At 42.7% G+C, this 24,512-nt stretch overlaps 1 protein-coding gene across 1 annotated transcript; it reads right to left on the reverse strand.

Moving 5' to 3' along the window:
- Positions 1–2,356: 2,356 nt before the first annotated feature.
- Positions 2,357–24,183, reverse strand: eloca (elongin C paralog a). Its single transcript, XM_078398169.1, has 4 exons — positions 24,028–24,183; positions 8,636–8,692; positions 6,029–6,172; positions 2,357–2,957 (listed from the first exon to the last, which is right to left on the reverse strand). Exons 2-4 carry the CDS (start codon positions 8,637–8,639, stop codon positions 2,767–2,769), a joined length of 339 nt encoding a protein of 112 aa, XP_078254295.1. The 5' UTR covers positions 8,640–8,692; positions 24,028–24,183; the 3' UTR covers positions 2,357–2,766.
- Between the last annotated feature and the right edge of the window lie 329 nt (positions 24,184–24,512).

The raw sequence follows: 24,512 nt of genomic DNA on the forward strand, positions 1-24,512 counted from the left end.
TCTCTGATGTCAATTTAATTCTCAACTTCTCAACTGATGAAGCAGCTCATTCCTGCATGCAGCAAAAACTAGACATCAGTAGGGGATGGACTGATATATATGGCAAGTGGTCGTCATGAACACAAGATAGTTTAGCCTATCCTTGACACAGAATGCTGGTACCATTGCTAAATTCCCCATTATCAACTTCTAAGGAGTCATAATTGCCCCAAAATTCAAATGGACCAGTGACAAATAATGTTGTTATAAGATAGATCAGATGTTGGATATGAGTGACTCATTTGTTTCCATCTTGCAAAAACATTCAACTCTCTACAAGGCACGTATTAAGGTATGATAGCATACTGACCACTTGCCTGGATGAGTGATTTTTCAGCAACAGTCTAGAAGCACGACACCTTCCAGATCAAAACTATCCACTTACTCAGAACCCAATCCATCACTCTAAACATCCATTCCATCCACCACCAGCGTTCCAAGGCTGCAGTCTGTACCATCTGCAAAAAGCACAGCAGTTACTTGGCCTGGGTGCTCCATCAGAACCACCTCTAAACCTGTGACTCCTGTCACAGAGAAGGATCAGGGCAACAATTGCTTAGTAACCTCCGGCTGGAGATTTATGACCAGTAATGTTTCACAGGGCACCGTGCTGGGGCCTCTGTTCCTTGGGATATGTACATTTAAACGACTTGGACATAAAAGTAGATGGTTCGGTTAGTAAGTTTGCAGATGACACTACAATCTGTGGAGTTGCGAACAGTGAGGAAGACTGTCAAAGGATTCAGCAGGATTTAGATCAAATAAAGAAATGGGCGGAGAAATGGCAGATGGAGCTTAATTTGAGCAAGTGCGAGGTGCTACACTTTGGGAGGTCGAATGCAAAGGGAATGTATAGATGATGGCAAGAGGCTGAACAGCATTGATGTGCAGAGGGATCTTGGCGTCCAAGTCAACAATGCCCTGAAAGAGTCAACACAAGTAGATAGATTGGTAAAAACAGTGTATGAAGGCTTGCCTTCACTGATAGATGCATTGAGTATAAGAGTCTGTCAGTCATGATGCAACTTTGTTTCGGCAGCATTTGGAAATAAATGTTGATTGCCCCATTACAGGAAGGACGTGGAAGCTTTGGAGAGGGTGCAGAAGAGCTTTGCAAGAATGCTGCCTGGATTAGAAAGTATTTGCTATAAGGAAAGGTGGGGAAAAACTTGGATAGGTTTCTCTGGAGAGTCAGTGGTTGAAGGGAGACCTGATAAAAGTATATTGAGAGGCAACTGATAGGGTAGAAAGTCAGAATCTTCCCCCCCCAGGATGAAAATGTCAAAGACTAGAGGGCACAACTTTAAAGTCGATGGGGAAAGTTTAAAGGAGATGTGCGGGTCGAGTTTTTTAAAATATAAGCGGTGGGCGTCTGGAACACGTTGCTAGGTGCATTGGTGGAGACAGATACGATGGTGGCATTTGCCTACCTAAAAGGCAAATAAATATGCAGGGAACAGAGAGATATGGATCATGTTCAGATAGAGGAGATTAGTTTAACCACATCTTGTCCAGCACAGATATTGTAGTCTGAAGGGTCTGTTTCTGTGTTGTACTGTTTTACCTACATGTTCCCCTCAAAGTTGATTACCATTCTAACTTCAAGATGTATTCATTCCTTACCATACTGCAGTGCTGGCTCGAAGGGCCAAATGGCTTCCTCCTGCATCTATTTTATATGTTTTTTCTATGGCTTCAAGTTGTTCCTCTAATAGCAGAACGTTCACCAGAAAGACTCCAACAGCTTACGAAGGTGGTTCACCATCACCCTTTCAAGTGTGGGGAATAAACTCTGGCAATGACACCCACATCCATTGAAGAGCCTTCCTAATCCTGACTGCTATTTAAAACGAAACTGCATGTATGGCACGGATAATGGGAGTAAAAATAGATGTACTCCATTCCTTACCACTGACGCTCTTCCACCTGAAGACCTCACCATAAGTACATAAACATATCTGAAACATCTACGTGGTACTTTGGGCAAATAAAACATGGAATCCTGCTTTCCTCCTCGACTCTCCCCCTTCACCCTTCTAAAACACCACTTTAATTTATGAAATAGTTAAGCAAGCAGAGATGTTCACACAACAATGGAAACATAGATTTTTGGAGAAAATGCTATGTTGGCACAAACATAGAGAAATGGAAATTCAAGAAACATTCCCTTAATAGCACATCCAGGTGACAGGTGAAAGATACATATAAAATAAACTGATTGTATTGTCAACCCACAGGAAGATTAAACTTTCAGCTACGATAGAAGCTTCATGTTGTGGTGCAGACCAAACGAGGTTACACACTAATACAATGTGGCTACTGTATTTTAAGAGTTTATTACTTGTCAATTCTATAGGGGCACCGGATGGAAATTCAGCTGGGAACCGTATCAGCACAATAACAAAAAAGTATGGATACCCGGGGCTACAATTGCTCATTTTTCTTGAAAATCTGGGAAAGTTAACAGCTGGAAACCATCAGCACACCAATATAGAACATTATGAGATGGGAGGAAACGTCCAATTCATGTAATATACAAGAAGCTAAAGAATTCCCATTATCTTTACTGAACGCTTGAAAAAAAATACATCTCCATTAAAAGAAAAGATTTTGGTGTGAATTATCAGATATAAATGCAACACCATTTTAAAGTCACTTATTAATTATGCAAGTAGTTAAATACAGAAGCTTAACGTCTTTTGGATTATAAGTTACATTTTTTATTTTCTAACAATCTAAGAAGTTTGCAGCCATCAGCAGTTCCAGTGCAATCTCTGGGGCAATTGGAAATTCAGGAATCTCTGTTGAACTGTTGGTGTAGCGAACCTTGTAGGTAAAATACATGCATACTTTTGATAGCACATGGGATGGAATCTCACGAAAATTTACTTCATTCGTTTCATTTTCAGCAAACTGTCCTGAAAGACCAAAAACCAATATCAAAATAGTGAATTAACTTATATTAATTGTCATCATAAACTTTTTTGGACACAGCCCCCCCCCCCCAACGTTACAAATACCCAACTAATGTACATATGAACAAGTATTTAAGAGACCAGCAGATGAATATGCTGGCTCTAGTGCCATGTGGGAACTTGGATCGCGGCAATACTTGAATGGTTCAGTTAAATCCGCTAGTTTAGTTTAGAGATACAGCGCGGAAACAGGCCTTTCAGCCCGTCCGCGCCAACCAGTGATCCCCGCACACTAACATCATCCTACACACACAGACAATTTACAATTTAACCAAGCCAATTAGCCTACAAACCCGTACGTCTTTGGAGTGTGGGAGGAAACCAGAGATCCCGGAGAAAACCCAGGTGGTCACGGGGAGAACGTTCAAACTCCGTAGACAGCACCGGTAGTCAGGATCGAACCTGGGTCTCTGGCGCTGTAAGGCAACAACTCTACCGCTACGCTACCGTGCTGCCCTTACGTTTAACAAGATGTTGCCCTTGGTCGGTAGTTTTCTTTAAATATATTGCAAAGCCGCCACTTTCTGACTTGGGAACATTGAGTTTTAAATGGTTTTAGGAAGCGAACTTGGGGAAGAACCTGTACAGAATATTTTAGTATTATGGGTCTTCTTCATCACTCAAAAAAACCTACTGATCGACCAGAAACCTTGTTCAATTCCAGACCTTTACTATGTCATTTTTTTTTCTTTTTTCCCCTTGTTTATTATATTGTTTACAGTGTACTATTTTTACATCTTCTGTTGTGTTGCTGCAAGTAAGAATTTAATTGCTCTATCTGGGACATGTGACAATAAAACACTCTTGACTATGCTAGGAAATAGTGAATTAGAATACACCCTTCTATTGATAACAAATCAATTCTCATCATGAACTGTGAATGTCTGAGTAAAGAAGTTGGGAGGTCATGTTGCAAATGTATAAGACATTGGGGAGGCCATATTTAGAGTATTGTGTTCAGTTCTGGGCACCATGTTATAGGAAATATGTTGTCAAGCTGGAAAAGGTACGGAGAAGATTTACAAGGATGTTACCAGGACTAGAGGGTCTGAGCTATAGGGAGAGGTTGAGAAGGCTGGGACTCTATTCCCTGGAGCGCAGGAGGATGAGGGATGATCTTATAGAGGTGAATAAAATCAGGAGAGAAATAGATCAGGTAGATTCAGTCTCTTGCCCAGAGTAGGTGAATCAAGGACCAGAGAACATGGGTTTAAGGTGAAGAGGAAAAGATTTAATAGGAATCTGAGGAGTAACTTTTTCACACAAAGGGTGGTGCGGGTATGGAACAAGCTGCCAGAGGAGGTAGTTGAGGCTAAGACTATCCCAACTTTTAAGAAGCAGTTAGACGGGTACATGGATAGGACAGGTTTGGAGGGATATGGACCAAACGCAGGGATGGGACTAGTGTAGCTGGGACATGTTGGCTGGTATGGGCAGGTTGGGCCGAAGGGCCTGTTTCCACACTGTATCACTCGATGAGCATCAAGTTGGGGAAAAAACTGCCCTTTCCATATTGCTGTCCTGGCAGCATCCTGTTCTCTGTGCTTTGTTCTGCAGCTGGAGATGGAGATGCGAACAATTCTACAGACCTCTCTTGAACTGATGGAGTTAATGCAAGTTCATTTGGTTAACCTTTCAGATAGCCACAGTTGAGAATTTTGCCACTAAACCTGATTCGCAACTTCTTGAAATTCTTTACCAAGCAAGATTCCAAATGCATCTTTTCACTCTCCTAATGACAATTTGCAATCCAAATTCTGATTTTAAGTTTAAGCTTGCATTAAATTTCATTTTACAGAAACTTCATGCATCCCTGCAAAAACAAATTTAGTTGCAACCCCAATCTTATCAGCACTTTTATTCTCTAAATTTAAATTGCAGTAGCATTGCAGAAAGATCATTCTTATAAAAATACTGTTCTCAAAACCAGGTCATTAACCAGGGCGGCACGGTAGCGCAGCGGTAGAGTTGCTGCTTTACAGCGAATGCAGCGCCGGAGACTCAGGTTCGATCCTGACTACGGGTGCTGCACTGTAAGGAGTTTGTACGTTCTCCCCGTGACCTGCGTGGGTTTTCTCCGAGATCTTCGGTTTCCTCCCACACTCCAAAGACGTACAGGTATGTAGGTTAATTGGCTGGGTAAATGTAAAAATTGTCCCTAGTGGGTGTAGGATAGTGTTAATGTGCGGGGATCGCTGGGCGGCACGGACTTGGAGGGCCAAAAAGGCCTGTTTCCGGCTGTATATATATGATGATGATGATGATTATTCTATTTGGATATTGAGGTTGATTAGCTGATATGTTCAAGGAAACTATATCCTATTTCCAACTATTTGTTAAAACTATTTCATAAGGTTGGATTGGGAGCTATGAACAAATAGTAGTGATAGTTTCAACTATGTAAACAATCCAGGTAAATTCAAATAGTTCAATTTCCAGGTGGCATGCATGATTCCCGCAATGCTCAAAATGTTTCCATTTCACGCAAGGATCATGGATGTTGTGGTTTTTGAAGCCCATCTTGCAAATAATTATGCAGGAAGGTACTGCAGATGCTGATTTACGCTGAAGATAGACACAAAATGCCGGAGTAATTCGGCGGGACAGGCAACTTCTTCGGAGAGAAGGAATGGGTGACGCTTCGGGTCGAGACCCTTCTTCAGACTGAGAGTCAGGGGAAAGGGAAACGAGAGATAGGTATAGATGGTGATATGGAGATATAGAACAAAGAAATTAAAGATATGCAAAAAAGTAACGATGACCAAGGAAACGGCCCATTGTTAGCTGTGGGCTAGGTGAAAATAAATGTTTTATTTCACAACTCTGGGGAATTATACAATATTTTAACCAGGAATCTAGGGTGAAGAGATAAACAGACTCTCATTAATGAAGCATGTTTTGGGATAAGGGATCATTTAAAAAAACCTGACCAAGGAGATTGAGAGTCCCAAACATATATAATCCAGCTGCCTCACATCACCAAATTAAGATTGTTAATTAACTGTACAACTTACCAGGGCCACTCAACATAGCTTTAATAGTGCCAGATGTTAATGCATGTTCTCTTTTCACAATAAATTCATGACCATCAGATGAGATCAACTTTACATACATCGCATCTGGGCCTTCACAGCCTCCATAAGCCCTTTCTTCGCCATCTGCAAGATGTTAAAATAATATTGGCTAAAAACCTCTGTTTCATTTAAATTAGATCAGTTTAAATCAAAGCACATTGTTTTAAATTAGAAATATTTAATTAATCCCGCAGAACAAATTGGTTAGTATCCATGATCAAATTTCTATATTGTGAGGCAGAGGCTACTGCAAAGTAGATACAATTAAGTTTGCAATTTAAAAACCGAGAACTCAGCAGCAAATATTTGAAAACCAAATACAAGTATTATTTGATGTTCTATTTTCAAACGGCTGTAATTGATCAGGAACCATTCAAATAATGTGGTAATTAAACATTCAGAACAAATCAGTTAAAGGTAGAACTTGGTCGCGATGAAAATGCAAAATTCCAATGTGCTACAAAAGTATTGATGTTTTTTATCCCTCTTTACACCTAACAATAATAAACCAATACTAATCTTCCCTGCACACAGAGTGCCCAACAAACTCTGCCAGCCTCACTGCAATGACTAGAGCAGATAGCCCATAACACTGCAGCCGACCATAGCAGACACAATGCACCCTGACTCCCAGGTTGTTCTGATAGACTGACACTATAAAAATAGACACATGAAGCTGGAGTAACTCGGTGGCACAGGCAGCATCTCTGCATAAAAGGAATGGGTAACGTTTCGGGTCGTGACCCTTCTTCAGACCCGAGACCCAAAACGCCACCCATTCCTTCTATCCAAAGATGCAGCCTGTCCCGCTGAGTTACTCCAGCTTTTTGTGTCTATCTTTGGTGTAAATCAGCATCTGCAGTTCGTTCCTACACAGACACGATAAAGAGCTGGACCAAACCACTAAGAGGGTTGATGCCCAATGTTTACCTCGGGGAGAAAGGCAAGATTAGGGGAAAGTGAATAAGCATGCATGTGAATTGCTGAGGGTGAGCGAGCAACCGATAGGCTGATTAATGAGGGGAGGGTGAAACGAGAGTGCTCGAGTATAGGAAGTGGACAGGAATGGGGACAAGGTGGGGGTGATGGAGGGAGGAGAGTGAGAAAGAGAGCAAGCGAGAAAGAGAGCGAGCAATGGAGAACAGCGCATGAGTATGCAAGACCCTGGGAGAGAGAAAAAGAGAGAGACAAAGATAGAGGGAAAATATGAGGGAGCGAGCAGAGTGAGTGATTGGGAAATGTGCTGTTGCAGGACAGCAGATAAGAACATGCTAGGAGTGGCCTGTGAGTCAAGAGGGACGGATGACAAGGAGAAACTTGCGGGAGGGATGGACCACACAGGGTATGGCCAGTGGGTGGGACAGGATAGCCTCCAGGAGCAGACAGGAGTGTTGGGAGATACGTGTGGGAGGTGGAGTCAGGTGTGGGGCGGAAATGAGAATTCAAGCTGTGTGGAAATGATTGGGTTGAGAGACACGAGCCAGTGTTTAAGGCACATGACCGTGAGTGATGCAAGGACCCTTTGACCTTTCTTTACCACAGAGTCAGAACTTGGCTCATTTAATTTAAAGCCAGGATTCCTGTCTCTGTTAGTTGGAGCACTCCCAACCCCCACTTCCTCTATGATCAATCTTATTTCTCTCTCCCTGCTTTCAGCATTGTCCCCTTCCCACAATGTTCTTTGCAATGGCTACAACCCACGTTCCTCTTTTCTTACAAAAGACCCTGCCCTGTTCTGTTTCTCCCACCACATCCCCCACTCCCTGAATCTTACAACACCCTACGTCCCTCTGGTCTCCCCTCCTACCAATTCCTTCCACCCCATAGTCACCCACTCAATGGAAACCTCTCCTGTAGATTCACAATGAATATTGGTGACTCATCACTGATCCCAAAGTCTGAGTCATGCTCTCTGGATTGTTAATACAGGTAGTCCTGCTGCAATGCAATAGTTCCATTCTAAAAAACACCGTGTGTTATAAGAAATGGCAAGTCACTCAAAACTAAAAATACTAAAGGCTGCATGTTACATTATTCAACAGAGTATCATTGTACATGTCTTAATGGAAGCAATTGCTTGTCAATTTCAGTGACCATCCATGGTTAAAGTAGCAGCTGTGTTCTGAAGAGAATGGGGTGTCTGATTACTGCTGGGAGTTCACATTAAGTCCAAGACAGCATTTTTGCTGCTTGTCAATTTATAAAGTAACTTTCAAGTGGTTCTCTAGCTCCTGATCAAAATCACGTTCTTACCAAGTCGGCCCGCGTAATGCGAATAGGCTTCTCTGATTCATCTTTCTCATTATATGAAATGTGTGTCATGGAAACATGCATTATAACAGAACTACTGGTATGAAACATTTAGGTTGGCATATGCTTATCTCTCATTTCAGTCTGTAGATGGACGTTCAGTAAAATATGATTTAGTTCCCAGGATATCCCCAGGGTTAGAATATTATCATTATTTTGTAGCACCTTGATTTACCATATGTGGAGGCAAAAGTAGACAGCACATAAATTTTCAAAAGGTACCAGGATAATACTTGCCCATTTTCCTTGCTGACGAGCTACCAATTGTTCAAAAGCCAAACCGTCTGAAGGGTCCTAAAAGGGAAATTAAAAAAGTGTAATCTGTTGTGCAATGCATGCAATATTCAGGAAAAGGAATACAAAATAGAGTTTATAATGATCTTCAAGAACAACTGTATTTATTTACAAAATGCTGGAGTAACTCAGCAGGTCAGGCAGCATCTCAGGAGAGAAGGAATGGGTGACGTTTCGGGTCGAGACCCTTCTTCAGACTGATGTCAGGGGGGCGGGACAAAGGAAGGATTTAGGTGGAGACAGGAAGACAGTGGGAGATCTGGGAAGGGGGAGCGGGAAAGAGGGACAGAGGAACTATCTAAAGTTGGAGAAGTCAATGTTCATACCGCTGGGCCGCAAGCTGCCCAGGCGAAATATGAGGTGCAAGATTACTACTGCAGTTAATATTAATGAACACGGCATTTCAATCTATAATTGTTTCTGCTGAATTATGAACTTTCAATTTATATGCAAGAGGAATAAATGCAATGAAATGATTGAAGTTATTTTAGCCAACACTTTTGCAAACGGAGCTTTGAGACATTGCAAATGCTGCAATCTTGAGCAAAAGGTAAGACGCTGGAGGAATGCCACAGGTTAGACAGCATCTGCGGAGGGAACAAGACAACGTTTCCGGTTTCAATAGACAATAGGTGCAGGAGGAGGCCATTCGGCCCTTCGAGCCAGCACTGCCATTCAATGTGATCATGGCTGATCATTCTCAATCAGTACCCCGTTCCTGCCTTCTCCCCATACCCCCTGACTCCGCTATCCTTAAGAGCTCTATCTAGCTCTCTCTTGAATGCATTCAGAGAATTGGCCTCCACTGCCTTCTGAGGCAGAGAATTCCACAGATTCACAACTCTCTGACTGAAAAGGTTTTTCCTCATCTCAGTTTTAAATGGCCTACCCCTTATTCTTAGACTGTGGCCCCTTGTTCTGGACTCCCCCAACATTGGGAACATGTTTCCTGCCTCTAACGTGTCCAACCCCTTAATAATCTTATACGTTTCGATAAGATCTCCTCTCATCGTTCTAAATTCCAGTGAAGTTTCTTCAGACTGATGGGAGCGAGGGGGGAGAAAGGCGAAAAAGAGAGATGGTTGGGGGGATATATTGGGGAAAGCTTGCCACGTATTAGTTAACTGTATCATTCCAACTATAAACTTTAGAATGTGGGGCTAACTAACCTAAGTTAATTTGCTTTGGAAACTGGAATAATTCTGCAGAAATCATGAACTGTAAGATAATATTTTAATCAGAAAATAGGCAACACAAGAAAAAAACACATACAGCATTGCGTTCTCAGTAAATAAATAATTATTTATGCAAAATTTATGTCATGCAAAACGTAATCCATTCTTGTTTTAGCCAGCAATAGTCTGAGGACAGCTGTCTAAGCTCCAGCGGATACAAAGCTGAGCTTCACTTCTCTAGAAGGAGAGTACACATTTGGAAGACTCATCCCCATTATTCATGTGGTATAACCCGCTGTCCTCAGACTATTGCTGGCTAAAACAAGAATGGATTACGTTTTGCATGACATAAATTTTGCATAAATAATTATTTATTTACTGAGAACGCAATGCTGTATGTGTTTGCAAGCATGACAATTTTGATTAATTTAGTGCCCGAGACCTCCCCTGCTAAAAATAGTCAAATACTTGTTCCTGGCGTTTTACTGTAATGTTTCCCCAAGGCTGATTCAAAATCCAAACACTGACTAACATATCTAGGTTGTTTAAAAATAGTGCAAAGTACAACTTCAGTCCCCTTTCTAAATATTATTTTGTTTCAACTGAACCCATTCAGCTGAAGAAACTTTATATTTTCATCTCTTACTGAAATGAAAAGACAGGATCTGGTGACGGTGAAGTACAGAGAGCAATGACTATATATTCTGCAGTGGAGAACATACTACCTGCTAGAACTCACATAATGTGAACAAACACGAGTCTTGCTGACAACTGATTTTCTTGTAATTGTTTTCATTTGCCTTGCACCAAACAAGTGGGTCTTGATCAGCAGAAATACAGGGCTCCCGAAAATGGTGTTCAATTTTCATATGATTAGTTCTTTCCCAGGTTAGATATTTCTCTCTAAAAAGTCTGATTATGCCCATTTGCAACTCATGACAGTTTTTCTTTGCCTTATGTCTTTGATGATTATGGTCCTGTCAGCACTAGACTCATCACACACATTCTGAAAGCTTTCTTTAAGCTCGATTTTCGTGGATTGATCTCACACACAGCTCGTCAAAAGGGGATCAAGAAACTTCAGGGCTTTGCATCTGAAGTCCTTGGGTGAAGCAGTACTTTTCCTGCTGCTTCTGTTCTGGGAGGAGTATTCAGCCGCTCCAAAGACTGACATAAAATTCTAATATTTCACTGGATTTGCTCAGATTATGATATTTTAAAAGTTTGGTCTAGTTTATTGTCAAGTGTACAGAGGTACAGTGAAAAGCTTTTGTTGCGGGCTAACCAGTCAGTGGAAAGACAAAAGTAAAGCAGTTGGGTGCAGCATTAAATAGATATAACACATTGACTGTTTAGCACCCTAGTAGTACTCTACAAAGGGCAAAATGCAAACAACAATTCTCCAATTATTTGCAAGATTTCATCTGTTAATCCCACTATTCTGCTATCAGTCAGTTCTGTAATATGCCTGCCAGATGGCCATTATTCTTATCAAGAATCCACCATTGTTTCCATAACCATTCAAACAAACCACATCAGGAATTTCAACATCTGGAATAATATGGAAGAAGGTGATGGCATGTCTCGTTTCTGTTTTAAAACATTTGCAACAATGAAAATGTAACACAGATCATTTTCAAGCAATAACCATTTAATTCATACAAGCAACTTTAAAGCTGTCAGGTATCCAAGTAAAATATACCAGTGAGCAAGGGATTGATTCAAATAAACTTGCATTGGCTTGGAACATGTTGCCTGCACCATTATGTACATGCCGTAATTTGACCTTTTATATACTCTATTATATAAATATGCTGTATTCTAACAGTCACTCGCTTCAAAACTCAGAGCACAGCAACACTTTGCATACTTGTGAAGACAGATATAATTACATACAACTTTATATTTAATGCCATCCATGTATCTGTTGTAATAATAACTTTTATAGAGTTCCTCAGTTTTGCACAGAGCCTCAACTATTTCCCTTAAGGTTTTCCAATTTTGCTGTTGTTCTGTGCTTAGGTAATGTTGAGTTACACAAATTTTATGGCTTCTCTAAATATGTCTCCTTCAACATATATTTTGCAATTAAATTGGTAGATGTTTCACAACAGGAGTGGCATGGTAAATTATGTCGTATTTAAATGTATCACGTGTTACTATTGAGTCAGAAAGGACAGGGGACACATGTTGCCAGGATGTAAAAGAATGGAGGACGAATAAAACAAAAACGTTTATGTTCACTGTCCTTGAAGGGTGTTTATTATATTCGAATCAAGAGGATCTGATATTGGCAACACGGATGAACTAGTAATTGTTTAGTTCAACTTTTGAACCAGATAGAATTAGAAGTTTGAATTGATATGACCTGAATGGGGAGGTGAGTGTTGTGAGTGCAAGGCTTGAGGCATGGCTAGGGGAATTTGATGTTTATGCAGACAGTCTTGGATTGATTGTTGAAGGAGCAGCTCACACAACGGACAGCATTGTTATTGTACGGTGCTGGAGCTTCAGTTTTTGAGACTTTCAAAGCACTTCCAGAGACGGGCAGGAAAGCAGATTACGTGATGGCTGTTGTTGCTTTGAAGATATTATGTGGTGCAAACAAATGCTACATCTCAACGACATGTATTCCGGCAATCGACACAGAGAGATGGGGGGAAATCAGTTTGCCACAAGATGGCGTCACGTTTCTGAGGGCTGCAACTATCGAGCTAAATTGGAGAGTCAAATCAGGGATCAGGTTGTACAAAGTTGCAAATCAAATGGCTTGAGACACAAGTTGTTGGAGAATGGAGACATGTCAACAAGATGACATCCACTGGCCCTAGCAAGGAACATGGACATGTTGCGGGTCATTCCAAAGCTGTAGATGACTGTGTGTGTTTTAGATGAGGGAATTTTGGACATTTTGCCAACGATTTATGCTGCCCTGCCAGGGGTCAAACTTGCAGAAAGTGTGGGGAAAAAAGACCATTTTGCAAAGAAGTGTCAAACCCCGGGCAAAGCAAAGAGAGATGATGGAAAAACAAATAGAGTTGGAGGAAGAAGTGGGCTGAGAGGTGGATACTATCAAAATTTACGCTAAGTTGATGAATATTCGAGTGAATGTAAATATGACAAAGCATAGATGGATGCAGGATAAGCTTTTGGTATCAACAATAAGTACGCAAAGGTGCAGGTGAGAATTGGAGGTGTGGAAGTAGACATTATACAAGACTCAGGAAGTTATAGCAATGTTATTAATAGAGCACTGTGGGATGACTTAAAACAGAATAAGATAAAATGCTCTTCAAGAAAGTGAGAGAAGAAATTGTTTCCTTATACATCATTGAAACCACTCCACACAGTTGGATGTCTCAAGGCAGAGGACCAAGCGGGTGATAAGCACACAAAGTCACCGAGGAGAAAGGAGAGCTACTCATGAATCGAGAGATTGCTCAAGCATTAGGTCAGGGGGGAAGTGGTATGTCTCCCTGCTAGCTGTGAGGAAGACTAAGCCACTGGGACAAACCTGAGACCACCAGCGCCACAGTAAAGACTGAGCGGCCAGGAAGCAGCCTTACATAGCCAGCCCCTCCACTGAGGCTAAGACTGAGTGGCCAGGGCAAGCCTGAGACGCAGGTGCCTCTTCCCGCCCACAGACAAAGAGGGAATGTGCCCACAATGTGACAGGATAATCAGGAGACAGCCAGCATCGCCTCTTCAAGGTTCAAAGCTGAGCTTCCAGGATAAAACAGACCGCCAGTGCCTCCTGACCAGGCATGGGTGAACATCAGATAAGCCGATTTTAGTTGCAACAAAGGCTGACCCAATCCCAACAGATCTGGAATCACCTCACGGAGACTGCCTAAGGTTGTACCTGCCTAGGTGATTGTCCCTCTGCACCACAGTGGGGTCTGGATTGTGATTTGGCCATAAATAGTGCTGGACAGAACCCCCATTCCAGAATTATTACTGAGCTGCAAGTCAGGCATGACCAGCTGTAAAAACATCATTGATTTTAATTTTCATATATTTCAGAGGTTTGGTGACATGTAATAACTAAAGTAAATAAAAAATTAAGTTAAAAAACATGAATAAAAATATTTAACCAAAGTAAAATATCCCCTTTATCGTAGTCGTCCTATCCAAACTCTATATACTACAACCGTCAACTAAAATTAATGTGCTTTTGGATCTTGAGCAAAATCTGAACTGACATAATATTAGTGAGTCAACATGCAATCCCAACAAGGCAGGACTTCACGTGGAGTCCAATTCCGCCTTCTGCACGCACTCAGATGTTTGTGGCATTTATTTCAGCTTCAATGGTCAAACGATAGCAGTTCTTGAAGATTCAGCAAAATTCAACCGATATATAAATGACTTTGATGTGAAGATTGCTGGTTCGTAAGTTCACAGATGACACCAAGATTGTTGGGGTTGTGGGCTTTGAGGAAGGCCATCAAAGTATGCAAGATCAGCTTCAGCTGTACAGATCAGCTATAAAAATGGGCAGAGAAATGGCAGGGGGAGTTTAATCTGACCACGTGTGAGGTGTGGCACTTTGGGAGGTCGAAGTTAAGGGGACAATATAGGCAAGATCCTTAACAGCATTCATGCATGGAGGGATCGTGGGGTCCAAGTCCAGAACTCCCTGAAGGTGGCAATGCAAATAGATAGAGGGATATGGTATGTTTGCCTTCATTGATCTGGGCATTGAGTGTAACAATCAGGAAGTCATGACACAGCTTTACAAACTATTGTTAGGCTGCATTTGGAGTATTACGTACTATATCCGGTTGTCCAAACGCAGGAAGGATGTGTGGAGGCTTTGGAAAGTGTGTCAAGGAGATTTACCAGATTGATGCCTGGATTAGGGGGTATTGTGTAGAAGAGGTTGGACAGATTTGGATAATTTTCTCTGGAATTCCAGAGGCTGAAGGGAGACCTCATAAAAAATATATAAAATGATGAGAGGCATAGATAAAGAAGACAGTCAGAACCTTTTTCCCAGAATGGAAAAATCAAACAGTAGAGGGCATAGCTTTAAGATGAAAGAGGTAAAGTTTAAAGGAGATTTATGGGCCAAGCTTTTTTTTTCTACAGGGGTTGAGGGGTACCTGGAACACATTGCCCGGAGGTGCTGGTAGAGGCAGATACGATAATGGCATTTAAGATACTTTTGGACAGGCATATGAATCTTCAGAGAATGGAGGGATATAGATGATGTGCGGCCATCATGTTTGGCACAGACAAGGTGGGCGGAAGTGCCTATTCCTGTGCTGTATTGTTCTTTGTTCTAAACTAGTCTGGTCAACATTAAGAGAAATGCCATGTGCAAAGTGACTGTCCTCTTTACCCCCGCAACAATAAATACATTTCATGTAGATCAAGCATTCTGGGACATTTGAGAAACAAGAAAACTCTATAAATTATTCTAGGTCGGCTAATTCTTAAATATTTGAGAAACACAAAAATGTGAAATAAATCAATAATGAACAATTCTGCCAATCAGTACCATTTGAGACGGTGAGCTGGTTATGTGTTATGTATGTTCTGATAGGTTCCGCTTGACTTCCTGCCTAATAGACTACAATCAATCTATCTATACTTCATGTTATCTCAGGAAAGCAACCAGCAAAATCAAGGACCACTTACCACAAGGTCAAGCGGTCTTCTCCCCTCTCCCATTGGGCAGAAGATACAAAAGTTTGAAAGCATGTACCTCCAGATTTAAGAACAGCGTGTTCCCTTCTGTCAATAGACTCTTGAATGGACCTCTCGAAAGCTGCAAATGGATTCCCAATCTAACATTGAGGTCCTTGCACTTTTTTTAATCTGCAGTTTCTCTACAGGAGTAACACTATATTATGTTTCCTTTCCCTTCTTGCATTACCTGTGTAAATCATGTATGGGTGATGCACGTGACAATAATAAACCAAACCAAACTAAAACAGCTGTGGGATAATCAGGACATTGTTGGCATTGGGGACCATGTTTGGGCAAATGGTTTGCATGGGGCTCTGCAACTCACCCTCGAACTTCAGATGGGTTGGGGAATCCCTGCACAGAGAGTTCAGATTCACTCGCAAACACCAGTGAATTTGGACTTTGTAATTTTGAAGTATCTGGACTTCAAAAAGCATGTGATAATATACATTTGCAAGGGCCTCTAGGGTTGGAGTAGCATGATGCTACTTTTAGCATATGTAAATATTAGCATGTATAAAAAAATAGTTACAGGACATTAAAAAGTACAACATGAAAGTCAGGTGCCACAGGCATTACTACTGGGTGCTTAGCTGTACAGAATGCAGCACATACCAATAACTTGGATATTCAATGATGAGGACACAAGACTGTGTCACAAGGACGAGCTGTGGATAGGTTAAGGGAGAAGATAGGTCGAATCTAATGTGAGAAATTCAAGGTTATTTAAGCTGTAAGAAGCAGAAATGCAATATTTTTCTGAGAAATTGATACATGTTTGGATGTAGAGCATGCAAGTAAACATGCAGGTGAACCAATTTGGAAGACAATTGACACATTGGCCTTTGTTGAAAGATAGCAAGAATAATAAAGTGAGAACATCATTCACTTTCGATGGTAGCACAAAATGCTGGAGTAACTCAATGGGTCAGGCAGCATTTCTGGAGAAGGAATGGGTGATGTTTCGGGTCGAGACCCTTCTTCAGAAGAAGACGTCTGAAGAAGGGCCTCGACCTGATACCATCGATTTGTACCAGCATCTGCAGTTATTTTCCGACACATCATTCACATGACTTTGAAGACATATAATTTAGGGAAGTGTGAGCTATTTTGATCTCTGTATCAGTGGAAGGATATATTTGCTTCAGCACAATTCTCGTTCACGGAATTGATTCTGGATATGACTTGCCCTATTGTTGGTCTAGATTGGTCCAGATTTACTGGAGTGGATACCGAACAGCTGTCCCTCTGGCTGGATATTCTAGAACTAGAAAATATAGTCCCGACATATCTGAGTTGTAAACAGAAAATGCCAGAAAAATTCAGCATTTGTGAAGAATAAAGTGATGTCAATGTATTAATTGGAAACTATTCAGCTGAGTATTCCCGTTATGCTGGAGTAACTCAGTCTTACAGCAAAATAAAATTGGCTCTTCAGGCCACCATGCTCATGCCAACCTTTTTGCCCAGCGACACCAATCTCATTTGTCCACATTAGGACCATATAATTCTATGTCTTCTATTTGTGCTTAACTAACTGCCTCTGTTTAAGTAACTGTTTCTGATCCCTCCATCTCCCCTCTCAGACCATTCCCGATATTTGTCCTACTACTTTTGTTCTGGATGCTCAATTTTCAACACCAAAAAATACAAATTAGATCACAAATTCGCCACATAATTATGATTTATGGGTGGGTTTAGATTATGTTGATATCATTTGAAAATGTTGGGATAGTAATTCGAGATCATATTCTATGATGTCCGAACCTTATCACTATAGTTTTGTTTGAAAATTTGTCGATGCTAAGTAGAATAATCAACATGTGGATCCAACTATATTAACAATCATCAAATGTGGAACCAACTATATTACCATGCTGGAAACAATGAACTTTTAATGAAGTTTGTATTTTGTGGATATATGCAGTGCTGGCAAGGCTGCATTTGTTTCCCCATATCTAATTGTCCCCCAGATTACTTGTTCAGCCATTTCAGGGGACAGTTAAAAGTAAATTACGCAGCTGTTGGTCTGGAGTCTGACAGACCAGTCTGGGTAAGGATAGCAAAATTCCTCCTCTGAAAGGAATCCGTGAACTAGATTGATTTTTGCTGACAATCTGGTCCTGTCATGGTTATCTTTACTAAGGTTAGTTGTCCAATTTAAATCTCAGTGCCAGCCATTCACCAACTAAATTCAGTGAGCATTTTAAATGTTTCAGCGGTACCTGGATTATCATTATCATATATATACAGCCGGAAACAGGCCTTTTCGGCCCTCCAAGTCCGTGCCGCCCAGCGATCCCCGTACATTAACACTATCCTACACCCACTAGGGACAATTTTTACTTTTTTTTACATTTACCCAGCCAATTAACCTACATACCTGTACGTCTTTGGAGTGTGGGAGGAAACCGAAGATCTCGGAGAAAACCCACGCAGGTCACGGGGAGAACATACAAACTCCTTACAGTGCAGCACCCGTAGTCAGGATCGAACCTGAGTCCCCGGCGCTGCATTCGCTGTAAAGCAGCAAGTCTACCGCTGCGCTACTCTCCGCCTCGCTACCGATTCTCCATGAACTTACCAAACAATTCAAGTTCGCGGCACCAAATCTCACCAATAATGAAAGGCTTAAATGTTGCACAAAATTACATAAACCCAGCAAATAATTACTTGTCTCCCTGCTCTCCAGCTCTCCCCATTGCCCATCAACATCCCATTTTGCTAGTTCTGATGAAGGATTCCAGATATGACACATCAGCTGTTTCTCCATGCACAGATCCCGCCTGACCTGCTGAGTATTTAAAGCATTTCTTACTTTTATTTTAAATCACACAGGTTGCTATTTGATGCAATTGAAACTCCTACAATGACTGCACAATCACAATGCACCACATAAAATTTCTCCTCCATTTTACACCCTTTCAATTATTGTATTATATGTAAATTTGCCACCACATGAGATTCCCACATAAAATGACCTTTAGCTCATTGAATCCGCAGAACAAAATGGCAACGCTTTGCAATGCTTTGTGTGGGTGAACACCATGTGACAGATCGAATGTTGTCAAACTTACTCAAAATATTTTGGGGTGTATATTTTTTTATTCTGAATATCTTTCCAAATCTGGCAATACACGGAGTTGTACTCTTCCATTTGTGCCCATTTTACGGCTTTTTTTATTCACGCAAAAATCCCTCACATAATTGCTTCATTCTCTTGCTGCATCCGCTCTTAAATCTGAGCAGCTACTTCGTCATGAAAACATCCCAATGCTTAGAAGCATAGGAAATAGGTGCAGGAGGAGGCCATTCGGCTCTTCGAGCCAGCACCGCCATTCATTGTGATCATGGCTGATCATCCACAATGAGCCTACCAGGCAGAAGGCAGGGGAATTTATTATGGGGAACAAAGAAATGGCAGACGGGTTGAACAGGTACTTTGGATCTGTCTTCACTAAGGAAGATACAAACAATTTCCCAGATGTTCTAATAGCCAGAGATCCTAGGGTGACGGAGGAACTGAAGGAAATTCACATTAGGCAGGAAATGGTGTTGGGTAGACTGATGGGACTGAAGGCTGATAAATCCCCAGGGCCTGTTGGTCTGCATCCCAGGGTACTTAAGGAGGTGGCTCTGGAAATCGTGGACGCATTGATGATCGTTTTCCAATGTTCTATCGATTCAGGATCAGTTCCTGTGGATTGGAGGGTTAGTCTGACATCGGTGGTGGGGAAGATGCGGGGGTCAATTATAAAAGACGAAATTGCGGAGCATTTGGATAGCAGTAACAGGATTGTTCCGAGTCAGCATGGATTTACGAAGGGGAAATCATGCTTGACTAATCTTCTGGAATGTTTTGAGGATGTAACTAGGAAAATGGACGGGGAGAGCCGGTGGATGTAGTGTACATTGTCTTTCAGAAAGCCTTCGACAAGGTCCCACATAGGAGATTAGTGGACAAAATTAGAGCACATGGTATCGGGGGTAGGGTACTGACATGGATAGAAAATTGGTTGGCAGACAGAAAGCAAAGAGTGGGGAGACCCTTCTTCAGACTACTGAAAGGAAGCATGCAGGTGCAGCAGGCAGTGAAGAAAGCCAATGGAATGTTGGCTTTCATAAAAAGAGGAGTTGAGTATCGGAGCAAAGAGGTCCTTCTGCAGTTGTACAGGGCCCTGGTGAGACCGCACATGGAGTACTGTGTGCAGTTTTGGTCTCCAAATTTGATGAAGGATATTCTTGCTATTGAGGGCGTGCAGCATAGGTTCACCAGGTTAATTCCCGGAATGGCGGGACTGTCGTGTGTTGAAAGACTGGAACGACTAGGCTTGTATACACTGGAATTTAGAAGGGTGAGAGGGGATCTTATTGAAACATATAATATTATTAAGGGGTTGGACACATTAGAGGCAGGAAACATGTTCCCAATGTTGGGGGAGTCCAAAACCAGGGGTCAGTTTAAGAATAAGAATTTCGAGATGAGGAAAAACTTGTTCAGTCAGAGATTTGTAAATCTGTGGAATTCTCTGCCTCAGAAGGCGGTGGAGGCTAATTCTCTGAGTGCTTTCAAGAGAGAGCTAGATAGAGCTCTTAAGGATAGCGGAGTCAGGAGGTATGGGGAGAAGGCAGGAACGGGGTACTGATTGGGAATGATCAGCCATGATCATATTGAATGGTGGCGCTGGCTCGAAGGGCCGAATGGCCTACTCCTGCACCTATTGTCTATTGAATAACCCGTGCCTGCCTTCTCCCCATATCCCTTGATTCCACTAGCCTCTTAGAGCTCTATCTAACTCTCACTTGAATCCATCCAGTGTTTTGGCCTCCACTGCCTTCTGTGGCAGAGAATTCCACAAATTCACAACGCTCTGGGTGAAAAAGTTCCTTCTCACCTCAGTTTTAAATGGCCTCCTCTTTAATCTAAGACTGTGGCCCCTGGCTCTGGATTCCCCCAACAGTGGGAACATTTTTCCTGCCTCTAGCTTGTTCAGTCCTTTTATAATTTTATATGTCTCGATAAGATCCCCTCTCATCCTTCTAAACTCCAGTGAATACAAGCCTAGTCTTTTCAATCTTTCCTCATATGTCAGTCCCGCTATCCCAGGGATCAATCTCCTGGAACCTGCGCTGCACTGCCTCAATTACAAGGATGTCCTTCCTCAAATTAGGAGACCAAAACTGTACACAATACTCCAGATATGGTCTTACCTGCACGCCAACTTTCAGTGACTGGTGTGCAAGGACACCCAGGTCTCGCTGCACTTCACCCTTACTTAACCTGACACCATTGGGATAATAATCTGCCTCCTTGTTTTTGCCGCCAAAGTGGTTAACCTCACATTTATCTATATTATACTGCATCTGCCACGCATCTGCCCACTCACTCAACCTGAAAAAATAAAACCAGTTTCCACATATGAAAACCTCTGATCATTACCATTTCCATGCTATTGTTAGCTGCTAACAAAGGCATTGAAAGCATAGTTTACAGAGATTGCTCTGTACAAACTGACTTCCTCATAAGTTTGCCAATATGCACCTGCATTATAAAAATCATTACCCGAAACAATCTCTCTCTCTCTCTCTCTCTCTCGCTCTCACGCACGTACAAACACACACATGCAATGTTTTGGTCTTTTTTCCCCTCCACACAGTTACAAACACGCCGGACTTCATTGTTTTGATATAAACAGCAGTTTTCATTTCAGAGAATGAAATGAACCACTTTGTCCAATTCTAATTTAAAATTGTGATTCAGACATTTTAGCCGTTGAAATGCGTAGTCCGAGGGCGAGGTGAGGATTAAGTTTGTCACAATGCAATTAAACACATGACCAATAGTTCCTTGGATATATTAAACATCTCGTAATACATAAACAAGCATGTTACTATTTTCAACTGGATGAGAACATTTTACTCGATGTCACAAAATCCATATGAAAATACATTTGTGCAGAAAAATCCTCAAAATTCAGCATTTGGGTCAGATTAGATTGCTAGCACAACAAAAAATTGGAGAATGTTTTTTCTTCTTCAAATAACAAAAGTATTTTCAGCAAATATCCCAATGAAACACAAAGACACTAAGGAACCAGAGGTTCCTTGTTTCTACAATGAATTAGGGCAGCCAGTTGGAAATATTCACTAAGGAAGGTCAAGGATGAGCAACTTGAGTGATCTTTCTGATAGCACGGTGGGATAGCAAATGAGAGCAGTACTTTTGATGATATTTAAATAGATTCTGGAAAGACTTCTGACGAGGTCTCACATGTCTGATCAAACAATGTGAAAGCACATGGACCATGTTTGCTGCATGTTCTTGCAATTAGAAGCCAATTTCCAATGGGTTTCCATGGTTCCCTGCTGTTGATCATATATTTGTTGATAATAATGGATGGGAAGCTTTGGACTGCAAGATGTAAAAGACGAGTCAGTGAGGAAAAACAGTGGCAAATCCAAAAATTGGTTATTCAATCAAAAAAAAAAAGTAGGGTTGTTGCATTTCTGATGCTAAAATGCATGCAATGTTAGTTGGGGCACAGCATGCAGTTCAGGTTACCACATTACATGAAAAATGTGATATTTCTCAAAGGGGTGCTGAGATTTACAACAACATTGCCAGGACAGCGCAGAGGTTGGACGGGATGGGATTATTTATTTGGAACAGAGGTTGACGGTAGATTTAGTTGCATAAACTATAGAATCTGGAAGAGGTTAGTCGGAAGACCCTATTTCTCTTAGCAGAGAGGTTAAACACCAAGGGGAATGGATTTAGAAGAATTACAGGCAAGATGAGGTTGCACGGTGGTAGAGTTGCTGCCTTACAACACCAGAGACCCAAGTTTGATCCTGACTACAGGTGCTGTTTGTGTGGAGTTTGTACATACTCCCCGTAAATTCTCCCCATTCCAAAAACATGCCCGTTTTGTAGGTTGATTGGCTTCGGTAAATTCTCCCTGGTGTGCAGGATAGAGCTAGTGTACAGGTGATCGTTGGTCGGCGGGAACTTGGTGGGCCAACATAGTTATTCAATGTTGCATAACTATGATTAAATGATGATGAGATTCCCCCCCCCCACACCTAAGGGGTGTTAGGGGTCTGGAATTTGCTGTCCAAAGGGTGGAAACGATAGCATCCCACATTACAATAAAAGGTTTGGAGGTGAACCATCAGAAATAGCCATGGACTAGACACGAAACATGCTGATCTAAAGGAGGCCACATTGAGACACCAGCTGCAGTAGATGAGATTACAGGAGGTGCACTTGACCCCTGTCTCACCTGGAAGGACTGCTAAGGTCCCTGGATGGATGTCAAGGAGGAGGTAGAGAGACAGCTGTTACATCTCCTGCGGTCGCAGACCAGAGACTGGGATTAGAGTAGCTCCTTTGCAAGAAGGAGGTCTTGGCACATTTGCGAAAGAGCTACCCTGTTACTTAATGAAAAATAGAGATACAACATCCCATACTCTGCGTCAGTGGTCTACAACCCGATGGTACGAACACTGAATTCTCTCATTCCAGGTATAATGGAAAACTTTTCTATCCCATTACACCCAGCTTCTTCCGCACCCACAACAGCTCATTGGGCATTTTCTTCTGGCTCCCTCCTGTTCTCATCTCTGACCCCTACCTCCCTCATTTCATCTTCCCTTCTCATCAGATTTCATCATCCTCAGCCCCTGGTTATTTCCATCACTTACACTCTGCCATATCCCCAGCCATCTCTACCCAACCTGACTATGCAACCCTCCTCACCTGGAACCATCAGTCATGTACCAGCTCATGCTCAACCTCAACTTTACACTGATTTTCCCCTCTCCACTTTTTCTGTTTAAAGGTTCTCGACTGGAAATGTCAACTGTCCATTTTCCCCTCCACGGACGCTGCATGACCTGTTAAGTTCCTCCAGCAGATTGATTTTTTTTGCTCAAGATTCCACCACCTGCAGTCTCTTGTGGTCCCTATTCATTTGATCCTTATATGACTCAGCAACTGTGTGGTCCATCTTGGAAAGCGAGTGCATCGATTGGGATTGTCCTGACCTGGGGACAAACCCGGGAACTTCACGGCGAGGTTTTACCTTCGATCACAGTTCACCAAAAAGAGCCAGAGCAGTTGAACCCGTCCCCACCCGGCCGAAGGAGGGAAGTAGAAAGAGAGGGGTTAATGCTGCGATCACCTGCAGCTCCCAACAGCGGGCCGGGGCCGGGGTGTAAGTCAGGCCCAGGGCAGGCTGCCGGCAGCGGAGCCGATGCCGGGGCACAGCCACAGCCTGCAGCCTGGCTGGGTCGCGGTCCCCATTTCACTCAACACCGTCCCAGAGAGGAGAGAAAACGCTGCTTTCCGCCGCCACCGGAGGCCCGAGCCTGAGCTGAGCCCGGGCTGCGTTGCCGATCGGCCCTCGCCTCCCCTCACCCCTACCCACCCCGTGGTTGCACAGGGAGAAAGAAGCGAGCACTCACCCAGACCAGGCCGAGAGCCACAGGCCCCTCGTCCTCAGGATGCGGCCGGATCGCTGATCCGGAAGCACAGGGACCGGTTCCCGGCCGCCGTCACCGGGTCAAACAGCGGGGGAGGTGACGCCGGGCTGGGAGGAGGAGGAGGAGGAGGAGGAGGAGGAGGAGGAGGAGGAAGAGCAGCCGGGGGCGGGTTGTTGCACACACAGGCACAGGTTGGGAGTGGGAGGAGCGGGTTGTTGCAGACACAGGCACAGACCAGGCCCAGGCTGGGAGGAGGAGCAACAGCAGCCGGGGGCGGGTTGTTGCACACACACACAGGCCAGGCCCAGGCCCAGGCTGGGAGGAGGGTTGTTGCAGACACAGGCCAGGCCCAGGCTGGGAGGAGGGTTGTTGCACACACAGGCCAGGCCCAGGCCCAGGCCCAGGCCCAGGCTGGGAGGAGGGTTGTTGCAGACACAGGCCAGGCCCAGGCTGGGAGGAGGGTTGTT

This window comes from Rhinoraja longicauda, chromosome 4 (genome assembly GCF_053455715.1).
Source record: "Rhinoraja longicauda isolate Sanriku21f chromosome 4, sRhiLon1.1, whole genome shotgun sequence".
Classification (NCBI taxonomy): Eukaryota; Metazoa; Chordata; class Chondrichthyes; order Rajiformes; family Arhynchobatidae; genus Rhinoraja; species Rhinoraja longicauda.

Bases quoted from the DNA above. Each gene is read 5' to 3' on its own strand.
- eloca (XM_078398169.1), bottom strand. The intron at 2,958-6,028 runs GTAAGTTGTACA...TTGGTCTTTCAG, and splicing joins AGCTATGTTGAGTGGCCCTG to GACAGTTTGCTGAAAATGAA.